The sequence below is a fragment of the Ictidomys tridecemlineatus genome, chromosome X (assembly GCF_052094955.1).
Source record: "Ictidomys tridecemlineatus isolate mIctTri1 chromosome X, mIctTri1.hap1, whole genome shotgun sequence".
NCBI lineage: Eukaryota > Metazoa > Chordata > Mammalia > Rodentia > Sciuridae > Ictidomys > Ictidomys tridecemlineatus.
The window spans coordinates 57338661-57355785 of NC_135493.1; the positions used below are offsets into that span (position 1 = coordinate 57338661).

At 38.3% G+C, this 17125-nt stretch overlaps 1 protein-coding gene across 3 annotated transcripts in view; it reads right to left on the reverse strand.

The window, feature by feature from the left end:
- Positions 1-2417: 2417 nt before the first annotated feature.
- Positions 2418-17125, reverse strand: part of Sytl4 (synaptotagmin like 4) — a 63024-nt gene continuing 48316 nt past the window's right edge. For all 3 annotated transcript variants that reach the window (XM_040283651.2, XM_040283648.2, XM_040283649.2), the window contains 7 exons: positions 14937-15115; positions 14287-14389; positions 13591-13752; positions 9102-9210; positions 6883-6982; positions 5919-6127; positions 2418-4082 (listed from right to left, as the gene is read on the reverse strand). In XM_040283651.2, coding sequence (XP_040139585.2) covers positions 3934-4082; positions 5919-6127; positions 6883-6982; positions 9102-9210; positions 13591-13752; positions 14287-14389; positions 14937-15115 — 1011 coding nt within the window. In that variant the 3' untranslated portion in view covers positions 2418-3933. The remainder of the gene's footprint in view (positions 4083-5918; positions 6128-6882; positions 6983-9101; positions 9211-13590; positions 13753-14286; positions 14390-14936; positions 15116-17125) is intronic.

The window sequence follows — 17125 nt, forward strand, 5'->3', positions numbered from 1 at the left end:
GCTGTTGAGAACCTTCTTTTATAAGTTCATGGAACCCAGAGTCATAATTAAGACTAAGCAGTCTTTTTCCTTTGATTTTAACCAGGGGTCATCAATGGAAAGCTAGAGGGGAGAGGAAGTAGGCTGGCTGGGAGGCTCAAGCGTTCACTATGTGCCAGTGCCATTCTAAATACCCTACTGATTCACTCTGAGGTCTTCACAAGAAACCTATAAGGTAGGAACTGTTATTACCTCCCTTATACAGATAAGAGAATTGAAGCTCAGTGAGAATAGGCAATCTACCTAAGATAACTAATAAGTGCCACTTACTTATTAGTAACAGAGTAAGCATTAAAACAGTAGCAGTCTGTCTCCAGAGTCAATGTTCTTAGTTTGCCATCTGGCTTCTACTTCTTTTTCTACTCCCCATTTAAAGTCAGCTGAACACTCTAAGCAAGAAAGTTTCCATCTTCTAAAATCCTATTCAGATACAAGACTCAGAGTAGTCCCTGGAGGAAAGAGGGAAATGAACATCTTTCCACCCAAGAAAATTTGCTCTTTAAAGCAGAGTGATAGGACATAAATCATGAGTCCAGAACATATGGGGGTAGTAGTGAGTGAGAGAGAAGCTATTTCCACTGGGGATTTAGTGGAAATCTCATTTTCAAAATGCAAAATAAAATGTTAGGCAGCTTCTGGGTGGAATGGAACATGGAAGAAATGATCAAACTTAGAATAAAAAAAATCCCTTCTTCATCTTCCCTTCAGGGGAATACAGAAGCTTTGAAAGGCCAAGGGCGAGTTATGGGTAGAAGGCAAAATACAATGAGTTCATGTGGGAAATTTCTGGTTAGACAAGGTCTGTGGTTCCAAAGGCAAAGATTGCACACTGGGGAAGATAAATGCCCTTCCTTGTCTTTATCACTAATACTCCAAGTGGCAAGCCAGGATAGACTGCAAGCCAAAGACCCAACAGATAACATAGGGGGCTCATTACTCCCTGAGCAGAGTTCCCACCTGGGCCTGATTCTTGCATGTAATGCTTCTCTAGCTTAAAACAACTAAAGAGCTATAATTTCATTTTGAGTAGTCAAAACAAGTCAATCTTGCTTTCTTTTGCTAGTTTTACTATAACCTCCTTTATAGATTATGACTCAAGAAATCCCAACTCCTAAAGCAGGGGAAAGAGATTGAAGTAGGGATGGGGTTGTGGCTCAGTAGTAGAGTGCTTGTCTAGCATATGCGAGGCCTGGGTTCCATCCTCAACACCACATAAAAATAAATAAATAATTTAAAAAGAGAGAGAGAGACCGAAGCAGAACCAGGCCCACAGCCAGCCCAAAGGGACTAGCAAGACCCTGATATATACATATCTCTATTTCTCTCTTTGAACCTCTCTGGGGACACACATATATACACATACACACACACACACACACACACACAGAGCTATACAGTCACTAAGCTGGCTAAGAAATAACCAAAACATTCTGATTTTTCTATTTTGTAAATTAAACCCATATTTTAGAAGAGATGAGTCATCCCTTCCTTTGATTCTTTCCATAACACACATACCATTCTCACATGCTTCGTAGAATCAGACCTTGATTCGAATCTCAACTCTATCATAAGGACTCAAGTTTCCTCATCTGTAGGAAGGGAAGATTTCCTACTGTATAAGGTATAATAGAAAGATCAATATATAAAGTCTTATATCAAAAGGCATTTGATAAATATTAATACCTTTTTGCACAAGAGATCAAGAATCACTTGGCCTCTACCTAGAAACCCAGAGCCTAAATTCAGAGATGGGTTACTTAGCATCTGTGTTATTTATTTCTCAAAACTAAATGATGGGGAGCTGGGGTTGTGGCTAAGTGGTAGAGCTCTTGCCTACCATGTGTGAGGCACTGGGTTTGATTCTCAGCACTGCACATAAATAAATGAACAAAATAAAGGTCCATCAACATCTAAAAAAATATTTAAAAAAAAACTCAATGATGGTAGTAGAAGCAGAGGAAGAAGTCCCCAATTCCCAGAAGAATTGAAGAATCTAGAAAGAAGTGCTTATAACAGGTGTGTTTCTTCGGAGTAGGGGAGAGATGTGAACATCTCTCCCCTACTCCAGCAAGGGAGGATCCATAAAGCCAAAGGTGGACTTCCCTTGGTACTTCAGAAATAGAAAAGTGGTGCTTCTTTTAAGATGGATTTTTAGTTCTCTCCGTAGATACCAAACATACAGGACAAGGGATTCAAACCCAGCAAAAGTATCAGGCAGCAATGTGGAGAAAGGCAAATTTTCTTCAAATCAGCATATGATGATTAGGGAAAGGCATTTGTCACTCTGGTTCTTACCCTTCAAGCCAGGTGTAGAAAGGAACAATAGTAAGTCAGGACATCATACACAAAGGCTTCCACAGAACTAATGAATGAAAACATTTGACAAGTCAGAAAGCTTTATTGAAGCACACATTCATTTCAAGGGTGGGAAACAAAAGAGCAAGTTACAACACAGGATCTCAAGTTATGCTTTTCATTACAGTGTCAATCCACACCAAACAAACCTTTTAAAACATTCCTCAGTTTAGTTCACACATACAATAGAAACTGCCATACCTGCCCTCAATCCAGTGGCCTTATAGGACCATCAGCTAGCCACTGCCTCTACTGAAAGGGATTTCTTTTCTGGTATAGACTCCTTCTACACACAATTTTGTGTGGAATACACTCATATGAATAAAAAGGTCAGTTTGTAAGAGTATAAGGAAGTGAAAGTTAGTTTACCAGAACGTTCTTCAAAAAGCCTCAACACTACCACACCCATGTTACATGTAGGTCAAGTTGAAGAAACAATAGAAAAAATGGGAGCTGAAACTACATCAGGTAGGAGGTCAGAATAACTGGGAGATTCTCTATCCACATTCTCTTGGAGTACTAACAGTCCCCAGTCTGGGCAAGCACTGTGCCATTTTAGACAGTCTTTGGCTCTTCTGACTGATACAGAGGTATGTGGACCATATTCTGCATAGCAACACATCTCAGACACAAACACTGAGGAAGATGTGGAACATGAGTGAAGATGTCTCATCTTTCATTAGAGAAGTGACTTCTCTCTCAGTTAACTGCTGTTATCAGTTTAAAATTCTGAGACATCAGTATGAGCTGTGAAACACTTTACCCTCAGTCATGCAAGTCCTCTGGGATCAGCCAGAAGGTCTCACTGGGCATGTTCATGACTCCGTCAAAAGGCCATTATCTAATTAAAGTGCTTTTCTAAACTAACTCCATTATAAGGATTCCCCAGAGGTATAGTAAAGGCATATAGAACTGGAAGGAGCTGGGGAGTTTTCTTTTCATTTCAGAGAAAACCATACACCCAAGCAAGGTGAAGACTACTTAACAAGAAGAAAAGTTAAAAGCCAAGTTCCATAAAATTATCCATGCAGAACATGAGTTAAAAGTATAAATTAGAGAGAAGGAGAAGACCTATTTACCTCTCTCCCATATTGCCCTGTCTTTAGTGACCCAAAACTGCTTCCCAGAACCTTATCCTCAGATCAGGTACACCTTAAACTACAGACTAAAACTAATGCCAAAGGTAGCCAAGGCTCCCTGGAGAAATAAGAACAAAAATATTAAGACAGAAAATAGAAAGTTGTTTTAAAAGGTTTTTAAGTTAATTAAATCTCATAATGATGAAAGAAAGAATGGACTCTGAAATATACTAGATCGTACACAAATAAAAACATTTCAAAGAGGCCCTTTTTCTTGAGCCTGCTTTTTAAAGGGGAACAAGGCTGCATCACTCTAGCTAGCATAAGATTTGCAGAAATACATGCTTGTACATACACATCCAACACACACACATATTAAATTAGAAATATTTGCTCTTAGTTTTGTTACTTCCTCTGATTTGCCCTGGCCAGGGCTGGACCTGTAGAATATGACAGGAACTCATAAACCCAGCTTCTGCTTGGCCATTGAAGAACGGAGTTGCAGAGTCCCTTCAGCCCAAGACCCTGGGTACTGTCGCATCTTCTGCCACAGGCTCACTTCTTCCCCAGTCGAGTCCATCCAGTCCACCACTTCCCCATTACTGATCCCTGAGGAGAAATACCAGAGAAGGCTGACCAGAGACCCCATTGCTTGACTCATCAATGATGGGTCATACAGCAAGGGTAGCTGCTCCAAAGAAAATGTGCTATGAAAATGGGCTGATGGGGACAGCAATCTGGGAAGTATTCCCTATTGATCCTGCTCAGATATTTCTGTGATCCTGAGACTATAAGGAGATTTTGGGTTGATGAAACAGTACTACAAATACCACAGGGTCACTAGAGACTTCTTATTCAGAGGATGATACAGAGCTCTGGAGTCTGTTGCCAATGCCAGAGCATTTGTCCTATTATTTCCAAATGGATTTGAATTTTTAAAAATCTGAACAACTTTTTCTCTAGCTGTAGACTCCAGCCCAAAGTTAGATGTGGCATCATTCCTATTCTTTTGTTCATTCATTCTTTTAATAAATATTTACTGAGTACCTACTATGTGCCAGGTATTCTTATAGCCTCTGGAGATATAATGATGAAGAAAGCAGAAAAATCACCCTGCCTTCAGGCAGCTTTAATTTGAATAAAAAAGAAAATAAAACAAGACAATTAACAAAAGATTGTGAGGATAATGTTATGAAGTAAATCAGCAGGGGGATTTAGAGTGTCTGGATTAGGACCTACTGTAGAACGAATGGTCTGAGGAACTCTTGGTGAGTTAAGACCTAAAGGATAAGAAGCAGCCAGTCTTTCCAGACAGAAGAAACAATAATTGCAAAGGTTCTGAGGTGGAAATGAGCTTGGTATATTTAGAGAAAAGAACTAAATTATCATGGTTGGAGCACAGTGAGCAGGTGGGAGAGTGCTATGAGAAGGATCAGAAAGAACAGAGGGTCCATATTATACCAGGGCTTATAGGCTTGGCATATAGGCTTGGTACACACCCCTATTGTTTTCTAAATATGAAACAAGTCACTGAATAGTTTTAATCAGGAGACTTACATGGATAGCTTATATGTATAAAACATCATTCTAGATGCTTTATGTTAGTTATTAATAAACAAGTAGTATTTAAGGTCATAGGAATGCAGATTGTGGAGAGAGAAAAGAAGAGGACCTGAGACTACTTGTATTTAGATTTTGAGTATAGAATGAGGAACCCACAAAGAAAACTGAGAAGTGAAAATCAGTTGGTTGAAAGGGAATCAAAGAGTATAAAATCAATAGAAGTATTTCAGGAAAAAGGGAGTGATAATCTATGTTAAATAGTGCTAAAAATTCTAGTGCAAACAAAGGAAAGTTGAGGAAGTAGAGACCATTATTTTTAAGAAATTAGAAAGGGGACATGTAGTCAAGAAAAGGTTTATTTTTATTTAATAAGATTTGGAAACACCAGAGCATATCTGTATTCACCTTCAACAGGTAGGGAGAATGGAACTTATCATATGGGAAAGATGGAGATTACAGAAGTGAGGTCATTGAGAAGGGGAGAGGGTGGTACAGAACACAGAGAGAGATTAGCTTTTACAAGTGAGAACCTTTTATTCATTGTAACAGGATAGAATATAGCATTATACATATAGATATATAGGTAGGTGTGTAGATTGTGTGTGTGTGTGTGTGTGTGTGTGTGTGTGTGTGTGTGTGTGTGTGTGAGGATGATGGAGTTCCTGGCTATCAGCATCACATTTATCTATATACATAATATCAATGACTTCTGCCTTGCTCTAGGCCTGGCACATAGAACGTACTCAACAAATATTTGTTGAGTGTCATCTGAAAGGAAAGAAGACAAGTCCCATCATAGAGGAGCTTTGTGTTTCTGGAGGTGGGAGGTGCTGGGAGTGAAATAGATAAGAGACAACTGAAGATGGAGGAAAAAACTCTCACCAGTGCCAACACCTAGTCTGACCCCTCCTAGGAAATCATTGCTGGCCAGGGGCTCCCGGTCCCACACAGTAAGTTCCAAGCACATGTGTTGTAGATCTTCCAGCCTCACACCATTGTAGACAAATGTATGGTTGTAGTGGGGATTCAGGGTCTTCTTCATCACTGGAGTTTTACGCTTACTGGCCTTGTTCCTCGTAGGAAGGAGGTATCTGGCAGAGGGTGGGGAATAATCAACACCTACTCAAAGCTTGGCAGTATGTGTCTAAATTCCTCTTTCCCTTACCACAGGCTTAGCCCAGGAAGGTGAGTCAACACCTAGATCCATGTGCATGCACCCCTTCTTTGAATCTGTTGAAGCAGAGTTCCTACTCTCCCCACTAGTTACTTCCCCTGATTTAATTCCTTTAACTTGGAGAAAAAAAATGAATATATTATTAGTCAGGTTTTGTCTATGCTCTACCAAAAATGAGTTTTCTATATTTGCTTCCATTCCTCCTATGCAAGGTAAATAAAACAAATAGTAATATCTATTGATCAGGATTGGTTTGGTTTGACTTAGCTGAACATGATTTGATAGAGAGCATGAGTCAGTGAGTGACCTTTAATTTGGAGGGAGCTAGCATTGCTTAAAAATTATGGGGAACAAAGCACTGAGTCCCCAAATCTAGTCAGGGAATACAGATTCTTACCTAGGACTAATTAAGAACATGAATCAGAAAAAAGTCAGAATCTGTCTACCACCCTCCTCTTTGTATATTAGCACCACAGCACAGTCCAAACCGAGTTCAGGCCAATGCAAAGGTGGTAGTGGAGGTTTTTCCATTACCTAATTTCAGAAACATAGTTGGTTCCTGAGGGTGGTAGGACACATAAGCAGAGTAACAACAGGGAAAGGTCAATTGGATTTCTCTGTTAACTATCTTATCTTGAAACTTCCTAGTTTGGTGCTGGTCCAGGGACTCACCCCTTGACAAAGCTGTCTGAAGTCCCTCCTGATTTGGCAGCTGTCAGATTCTTAGCTTCTTTGATCCATACCTGGAGCTCTCCCCCTTCACCACCTTTATCTGTAAGGAATGTTAGATATAGCAAGTGAGCCCCTATACCTCCAGGTTTATCTTAAGATTGATCTGCATAGTGGTTTATCTTAAGATTGATCTGCATAGTCCTGAAGGTAGCAAGATCCATAAAACAACTGAACCATGCCTGACTTGTACTCTCAGTAACTAGCACAGTGCCTGTAAGCAGTAGGTCCTCAATTAATTACAACCCCAATAGCAATAAACACTTATTGAAAACTGGCTACGTGCCAGACACTACCTTAAGCATTTAATTCTCAAAACAATCCTATGAAATACACACTATTACTATCATTTTATAGATGAGAAAATTGAAGTTTGGAAAAATAAAGTTTCCTGACATTTGCTGAATGATTTTAAAAAGAGATGGGTTTGATGGTGTACTTCTGAAGGCTGAGGCAGGAAAATGACAAATTCCAGGCAAGCCTTGGCAATTTATCAAAACCCTGCCATGTAGTTCAGTGTAGAGCACACTTGGTACAAAAACATACAAAAAATGAATGAAATAATTAAAAATTCCAAAAAAGGAATCCCTCTGTTTGACTTCTTGATCCCATCCTTACTTCACAGAACTAATCAAGCAATATCAATCAAAACCCCCATCACCATTTTAATATTTCTTCCTCTACTGATCCCTTCCCCTCAATCTAGATTTATGCTAATTTCATGTCTTCTTTATTTAAAAATCTACTTAAAAGAAAACCTCCCCTCAACCTTATCTCTTCTTCCTCAGGCTATTCTCCATATCTTTCTTTTCTTTCCTCATCAATCACCCTGGAGGGGAAAAGCCCACATTTACCACCTCTATTTCTTTGCCTCATGCACTCAACCTAGTTTCTAGTGAAATCTGGTTTCTGCTTCCATGAATCAGTTGAAAATGCAATGAAATACCAGTGAGCTGTGTCTTCTCAGTCCTCATCCAGCCTGAGCTCCTTGTAGTATTTTAGTACTGTTAATACTATCAACAACCCGCCCTCTTCTTCCTGAATCTCTCTCCTGAAGTTTCTCTCTCAATAAACCCTACTTCACTGATATTTATTCCTCTTATCTAACTGTTGCTGTTCCCTGTGGTTACTTTCTTGCCTCTCATCTCTAGTCATTCTGCACACTCTCCTCCCAGACCTCATTGTTTCCTGAAATCTTCTAGATTAGCCCTTGCTGGAGGTATAATTTTAAGAACTCTGATTTCCCATTGCCAACAAATCAAGTTGAATTTACATTCAAAGCCCTTCTCATTGGGACTTATCTCCAATCCCAGCCCCAGTCCCAAATAGACAAATATATACCAAAACTCCAGCCCCACTGAATGAAGTGATTTACTCCCAAACATTCACACATAACCACATATTTCTCAGGCATTTTTAAAACCTGTGCTCATGCTATCCCGTCTTTGGGGTATGTTCTTGTCTCCTTGTCCTCCCTCATTTTCTGCCTGACAAAATCTGAAGATCTAATTTCAATGTTAATATTTCTTCAAAGCTTTCCTAAATGTAACTAGATAGAATTCATCACTCCTGTATCTGGGTACCTTTTAGCACATGACTATCTTTCTTGCTAAGCTAACTGCCTCAAGGGAGAGCAAATGTATGTCTTATTCATCTACATGTCTGTAGTCACTAGCATACTGCTTGGCAAGTTGGATAATTGTTCCTCACAGCCTTCAACTTCCTGTTTCTCATACTTTATTACCCTTTCCAACCACCATTCTCAGCCTCTAAGGTTTTGTTGTCTTTTGCCCTCTTAGCATCTTGCCATAGCTGGACCAAGACCAACTTAGTTTAATATCCTAAAAAATAATTTTTAAAAATGAATGCCAAGGCCTGGGGTTGTAGCTCAGTAGTAGAGCGGTTGCCTCACATGTGTGAGGAACTGACAAAGGTTTGATCCTCAGCACCACATAAAAATAAAAATAGAGATTTTTTTTAAATGAATACTAACCCTAAAACATGTAGAATGTATACCTTTTCTACATTCTGGTTGAAAATGTAGAAAAACCTTCTAGGGAAGAAGATCCAGGGAAGATCCCAGTCTAGACTCTTCAACAGTGCCAGCACCAGTCTCATACAGATCCTGTGCCCCTTTATTTGGGGCCCCAAATAAAACTCACTTTTTTTCCGGCTGCCTCCAGCAGGGAGTTTGGAGGCTGGAATGTATTTCAATGAAACCACCAACTCTCCTTTGTATAATGGTACACCAGTTGGAGACTCACCACTGATCTGAAACACAGGGAAACCCAACAGGTCAAATCAGACTTCTCAGGAACTGTAGGGACTTCACCCTGAAGGGATACTAAAAATATCCCTGAAGAACAGCTTCATGGCATAAGAGGATCCTTCTACTTCTGGATATAATGCAGTCCCTAGGCCATGTTCGCCACAGGCTTCTAAGGCAATTTCTTCCAGAAGAGAGGCAGAAGAACCAACAAAGACTCTTCTACAATACTCACTATTATGCCACTTTGGGAATACAATTTCTAGATTCTGATACTCTGGCCAGGCATGGTGGCACACACCTATAATCCCAGCAAATTGGAAGGCTGAGGCAGGAGGATTGCAAGCTCAAAGCTAGCCTCAGCAATTTAGTGTGGCCCTAAAGACTTAGCGAGACTCTGTCTCAAAATAAAATGTGAAAAAAAGGGGGGCTGGGGATGTGGCTCAGTAGTTAAGAAACCCTAGGTTCAATCCCTAGTACAAAAAAAAAAATTAACCAATACTCTAAAAGGTCTGCCAGCACAGTTGCCATACAAACTCAGAAAGGATTGACACCATGATGAAGACTCTTGCTATCAGAATGGTCATTAATAGCCCCAAAGTGGAAACAATCAAAATATTAATCAATATAGTAAGGATTCAATGAGTGATTTTAATGCCTTCATGTGGCATATGGCATGCAGTATTGAGAAAGTATGTAGACTTTGAAGGGACAACTATGTCTGATGACCCAAGTATAAGTAAAGTAAGGTGGAGTGCCACTGCAGAAAAGAAACTACTCCTTTGGCTAACACCTTGAATATGGACTTCCTGGGACAATCTGACAGGTTAAACCAGGAGTTACTTGGATGATTCTGGCTACAACTATATATCTTGGCTATGTGTCTATTGTCCCTTTATAGAAAATGATTTTTTCAGGTTAGATCTTAGCTGTAGGTAAGATGTACTTAATTATATGTCTACAAAATGAATAACTTTTAACTATTGGTTAAAAAGAAACCAAATTTTGTGATTTCATTTTTATTCTAACAAAAAGGAATACTGACATGTAAAGATTCCAAGACATACTATTAAGCTAATAAAGCAAGATGCAAAAAAAACTCACTCACTCGTATCAAAATATACTTATGTGAATATATACATATGCAAATAACGATGATTATCATCATCACTTTTTTAATATTTTTTTAGTTGTCAGTGGACCTTTATTTGTTTATATGTGGTGCTGAGATTTGAACCCAGGGCCTCACGTGTGCTAGGCAAGCGCTCTACCACTGAGTTACAACCTCAGCCCTATTATCATCACTTTTATAGCACTTATAATGTGCCGACACTGTTACAAGCTTTTTAAAAAAATCATTTTGTTTGATCCTCAATACAGTCCCTATAGAAATGAGTTTATTATCCCCATTTTACAGGCTATGGAACAGAGGGATCAAGTAACTTGCCCAAAGTCACACATCTAATAATTGGCAGCACCAGGATTCAAATTCAGACAGATTGGATCCAGAGTCAATGCTTTTAATCATTATTAGTAAAACCCAGAAAGATCTGGACAAACATTTGTTTCCTCTAGGGAAGGTAGCAGAATGGAGAAAGGAAAGAAGACTTTTCCTTTTTACTCTATATTGATTTCTACAGTGTTTTTAAAAGTGAAAATGCATGTATCACTTGCATGATTTTTAAATACAAAAGATATTTTTTTAAAAAAGGGCATGTGGCATGAGAGTACACAGCCCAGTGGCAGAGTTTACCTAGCATGCACAAGGTCCTGGGTTCCATCTCAGCACCAAAAAAATAAAAGTGAGCTTAGAGACATTTGAGAGCAAGGTAGAACTCTCACAAGGTTCAAATATGCTATATTTTCTAAAAATATGTATTATTATATTAATATTAATATAATATTATTTTTCTTAATATTTGTCTCTACCATTAAAACCTAGATGCCATGAAGACAGGTTTCAAGTCTATTTTTGTTCATCCTAGTATGTCCAACCCTTAGTCAAAGTACCTGGGTGAATGGGGTTGTGGCTCAGTGGTAGAGCACTCACCTTGCACATGTGAGGCCCTGGGTTTGATCCTCAGCACCACATAAAAATAAATAAAACAAATGTATAAAAAAATTAAAAAGTACCTGGCACATAGTAGGTACTCCACAAATATTTATTTAATGAATTTATTGAGTGAATGAATGCATATCTGGGATGAGTAGCCTATCATCTCTGGCTTTGAGTGGCAGAATTGTTTTACTTTTTTGGCTCTTTCTACAAGAATCTCTTCTTTATGATTTGGCTTTCAGACCAGGAGCTCCTACAGACTGGAGGTACTCTTTCACCTGCTGGTATTCATTAGGGCTCTTCTTAACTATGCCCTCACCGCTGAGCATAACCTATGGGGATTATTCTTTCCTACCATCTTAAATACCTAAAGCATTTGGCATGCAAGTCATTATCTCAGTTTGGATCAATGTAACACATATCCAGAATACACAAAGTTTAGTATATGAGAGAGATACAGAAGAATTGGGAGAAATATGCCAGCAAGACAAAATGGAATGGGAGCAAATGAATTGTTGGGGCAAAAAAGAAAAACCCCAAAACAACAAATGTAGAATGTTTTAAATTAAAGGAGAGGCCTGGGGTTGTGGCTTAGTGGAACAGTGCTTGCATAGTATACACTGGGTTAGATTCTCAACACCACATATAAATAAATAAAAATAAAGGTCCATCTACAACTAAAAATATATAAAATAAATTAAAGAAAATATATAATATGGGGATGATGTTTTTGTTGTTTATAAAATGTCTACAGAACTTATTAATTTCTAAATTGTAAACTTCAGTGCCCTTAAAAATGGAAGTTTAGCATTAGCTAGAGACTAGCATATTTTTTCAGTAGTGCATTTTCATTGTGGACCAAAATATTTGCAAAGAGTATAGACCTCCATTTTAATGAAGCTTCTTTTTTATATAAGACATTTTTATTAACAGTAGTTCAGGATGGTTTACAGTCACATTTCCAATATAATATATATACTATAGGCCACTGAGAGAATGATTTTCCTGCCAAATGCTTAAGAAAATCTAAATTTAACAAATTTAATGATAACAAGTAGTAGCTTTGCTAATAACTGCTTTCTTGGTTTATTATTATTATTTTTAAATGAAATCAATAGTATTAATGCTTTTAGGACAACAGCTATAAAATTATTGGATATATACTTCATTTGACTCAGCAATATAGATGTTATCAGTGTGATTTTTTTTCTCTTCCACATTTTTATTGATGCATTATAATTATTTGTTATAGTAAGATTCACTAACAGTATTTCTAAAAAATGAAATTCACTTTCTTTTTATACACTTTACATTGTTTTAATTTGCAATCACATGCATATAAATTCTTTTATGATTAATTCTCTTAACATAGTATAAAGCTCAAAAGTTTTAGAAAGCTAAATCTTCCCTCCATCTCAGACTCCCTTCCTAGAAGCCATCACCATTACTAGTATTGTGTCTACTCTTCCAAAGATATCCTATATTTCATATATTGTTTTAAATACTTAAATTGTTATCATAAAAATAGTTGTTTTCATATAGTTCTGATAATGAAGAAGTTAATTAAGTTATTAACTTATCTGTTTTGGCAATTTTATCTAATCAGAATGACAGTATTGACTGTCCATTATATGCCAGGTACTGACTGGTACTTCCCATACAACCTTGCAAAAGAGGAATAGTATTTTTATCTTTATTTTATAGATGAAGAAATGGAGGCTCACAGAAGTTAGGTGACTTCCCTAAGTTAATTTATAAGTTAAGTGACTCACCTAGCTGGCAAGTGACAGAACCAAGATTCCAATCCAGGTCTGCACTCAGATCCCAGGCACAATTATGCCACACTGCTACACTCTCACTTGAGGTGCCATCTCCAAAGTAAAATATTCCCTAGCCTGTGTAAGCAACCAAGAGTACAGAAATTGGAGCTCTGTGAATTGCTTTATTTGCCACTTCTTTAGCAAGGTCAGCTTGGGAAAGGGGTGCAGATGAGGATACACCAAGTTTAGCGTGAAGAAAAGGTACAAGTTAGGAATTTTAGGATTCACCCAGATTATGGAAGGTTAAGAGGCAAAGCCTGGAACATATATGAAAGATTTTTGAAGCAAATCCATGGCTACATACTGTCCCTGCCTTACACAGAAAAGATTTCTCACCCTTGACATACAAGAGCTCCTGAAATTGCTGTCAAACTCAAAAATGCCATCAGGGTGTGCTAGAACTCTATAGAAGACTACATTCAAAACTGTTATCAACAAACCAGCAGAGGTCACTGCAGACAATTCTACCTCAGACCCAAGCTGTGAAAGCAATTGTTAAAGCTGACTACCTTTCCGTGTAAAGGGAGACAATGATCCATTTTCTTATCAAGCTTCCAGGAATCCATCTGAACCTCCGCCTCTCCAAGGAAAGTGTTTCTGCCAAAACGACCATGATGCCAAACTGAAAACTGCAAAGTTCTTTGGGCCAGGAGAGATTCTGGAATCTCATACTGTGAAGGGAAAGTAGAAGTCCAAGATGGTTAGTTAGTAGTAATTTATCAAAATAGATTTTTTTTTCCAAATCCTAAGTAATCCATACTTAAAGTCCATAGTCCTAAATATCAAATTACTTTAGTCCCTAAGCACTAAGTTTCCTCATTCAAAAAGCTTCAATTTACTCTATTTCACAAAAATCTACCACACTCCATGGGAAGACCTGGAAATTTAATTGATTTTTTTTTTGTTGTTGAGTGAATAAGGACACTGGAGCATAAAAAAATAATTTCCAAGGAGACTCTTTATTCCAAATAGCTTTTTAAAATGAAATTTTTGGCCACCTGAATCTCTAACCTTGCAATACTCCAAGAAAGCCAGATTACTTTTGTTCTCTTCTCTAAGAGGTCAGGATGTGAACAGATGCCTAGAGCAGATCCTCAGACACAAACATGGCTTACTGAAACCCATGTCAACCAGCCATGTTGCAGAGGTATAGCTCTAGCCTAGCACATAAGACAGAACAAGGTATTTCCCCTCTAGATACTTACCCTGAAGATTTCATCATACAGTGGATTGACAGTATCCCGTTTGATGCTAGTTTTTCTTTTCCCTTGGCGAGATTTATCAGGTAGAAGATAAGTCTTCACATATCTAGCAATCAAAGAGAGTACTGAGTAATTTGCTGTCTTTTCTCAAGCCTCTTCTTTCTTCCCTGCTCTCCATATAAATGTGCCATGATGAAATGCAATGTCAAAAATGTGGGTTGTGACTCAGTGGCAGAGCACTTGCCTTGCACATGTGAGGCGCTGGGTTTAATTCTCAGCACCACATAAAATAAATAAACAAAATAAAGATATGTATCCATCTATAACTAAAAAAATTAAATGTCACATTAAGCCTAGCAAGATATGCTATTCTTGCTTTTTCCCAGTCTTGAGCCCTTTCTTTCACCCATCTATCCATTCCTCCAGGAAGTGATAACCTCAGTTCTAGAATGCCCAGAGATGGGCTAAGGTTGTATCTCAATGGTAGAGTGCTTGCCTGGTATGTGTGAGGCATTGAGTTCCATCCTTAGCACTGCATAAATAAATAAATGTCCATCCACAAATGAAAAAAAAATTTAAAACAAGGCTGCCCAGACAAATGCCAAGGTCTAATCTATCATCTCAGAGCACCAGTTAAGTTCCAGAAGACTCACGGGTTAGAGCGTTTCTTGGCTTCATCAGCATAGGCTAGCTGGTGGCACTCCTTCACATGGATGACCAGAGTCTGTGTCTTCTGCTCAAACTTAAGGGAAAAGGCAATCTTGCCAGTCACAAAGATGTTCCCAAAATCACCAGCTTCACTATAGATGCTCATCATGCTGCCAATGGTACTCTGAAGATAAAACACCCAGAAATGTCTGAGGAAGGCACACTCTGCCACCCACAATGCTCACACTTCCATCACAATAAAGTCACAGTCATCAAACAAAACAAAATGTCAGAAGCTCCTTTAAGGAGAAAATATTGCTAGCAGTCCTTTACCTAGAGGATGAGTCACAGCTAGCAGCACACTTACAATTGTTCAGGTTAATAAATTAGTTTGTGGCTCACCTAGGCTTTTAGCTTCTCTTTTCCCCTCCTTTTACACATTTTATTGTTATTTTTTCACTTGCCCCAGAAAGTGTGCAAGGAGTAGAGATAAGGTGCAATTAAGTCTATTTATAGTTTGTGTTATATATGTTAAACCATTGGGTCTGTGGCTCAGTGGTAGAGTGCTTGCCTAGCATGTGTGAGGCACTGGGTTCAATCCTCAGTACCATATCAAAATAAAATAAAGGTATCATGTCCATCTACAAGTAAAAAAATTAAGAAAACTTTGGCTAGAAGAGGTTAGTTACTAATTTAAATAACATGCCTTTATTATCTACATTATCTCTATTAAAACCTATACAGAAAAGAGACTGCCAGAATTGGGTGCAGGGATAGGGAGGAAATACCACCTGAAGTACAAAGGCATTTTCCTCTCTGGTAGTGATTAGCTGTGTGGGCCTGACATTCTCTTCCTGTGTGTGAATATGAAACTACTCACCCTTGTTCCCAACTGTTTCCCCTAAATAATATCAATCTTTATATGCATGATAGAACTAGGCCAATATTTTTGCTTTGCTTTTGTTGGTGCATTATAGTTGTAAATATTAGTGGGGTTCATTTTGATATAATCATGCATGCATGGAATTTAAGTTACCCTGTTTCAGTCCCCAGTGCCTACCCCTTTATCTCTACTCCCTCCTTTCCTATTCCCCTTATTCTACTCTACTAGACTACTTTGTGTGTATGTATATATATAAAACAGTGATGACAAATAAGATCACCTGAATCTTAGTCACACACACACACACACACACACACACTAGAGATTGATTGGTGTTGATGAGTGCAGGGAAGGGAAGCAACCTTCACAGCATCTCCTACAAAAATAGCTTTCTTTCTGGGAAGCCAGAAATGGGGAAACATATAAAAATAAAAATTATTGCATATGTGTTTACATGAAATCTCAAAGCTTTGCAACAATTATGGTTTCCACTAAAGGAAAATATTAGTTTTTGAAGTTTATCTTTTTTGGTGGGGGTGGATACCGGGGATTGAACTTAGGGGCACTCGACCACTGAGCCACACCTCCAGCCCTATTTTGTATTTTATTTAGAGACAGGGTCTCATTGAGTTGCTTAGTGCCTCACTAAATTGCTGAGGCTGGCTTTGAACTCACGATCCTCCTGTCTCAGCCTCCCAAGCTGCTGGGATTACAGGTGTGCACCACCATGCCCGGCTCATTTATATTTTTTAATTGGTACTTTATAGATACGCATAAAAGTGGAATTCACTGTGGCATATTTATAAATGTACATAGGGTGATTTTGTGAAATTCTTTCTGCATTTCCTTCCCTTTCCCATCCTTCCTCATTCCACCTCAATCTCCTTCAACTCTACTGATCATACCTCTTTCTTTATGAGATCCAACATGCCACCTCCTTTTCTCTCTTACTTTACTCTAGCTTGGATTTCTGAATCTGGCTTATTTAACTTAGCATGGTGTTCTCTAGTCCCATCCATGTACCAGCATATGTGATAATTTCATTCTTTGTAGCTGAGTAAAACTCCATTGTGTATACATAGAACATTTTCTTACTCCATTCCTCTATCGATGGGTACGTGTGCTGGTTCCATAACTTGGCTATTGTGAATTGTACTACTCTAACCATTAATGTGGCTATATCACTATAGTATACTGATTTTAGTTCTTTAGGATATATTCCAAGGAGTGGGATAGCTGGGTAATATGGTGGTTCCACTCCTAGTTTTCTGAGGAATCTCCATACTGCTTTCCAGTATGGCTATACTAATG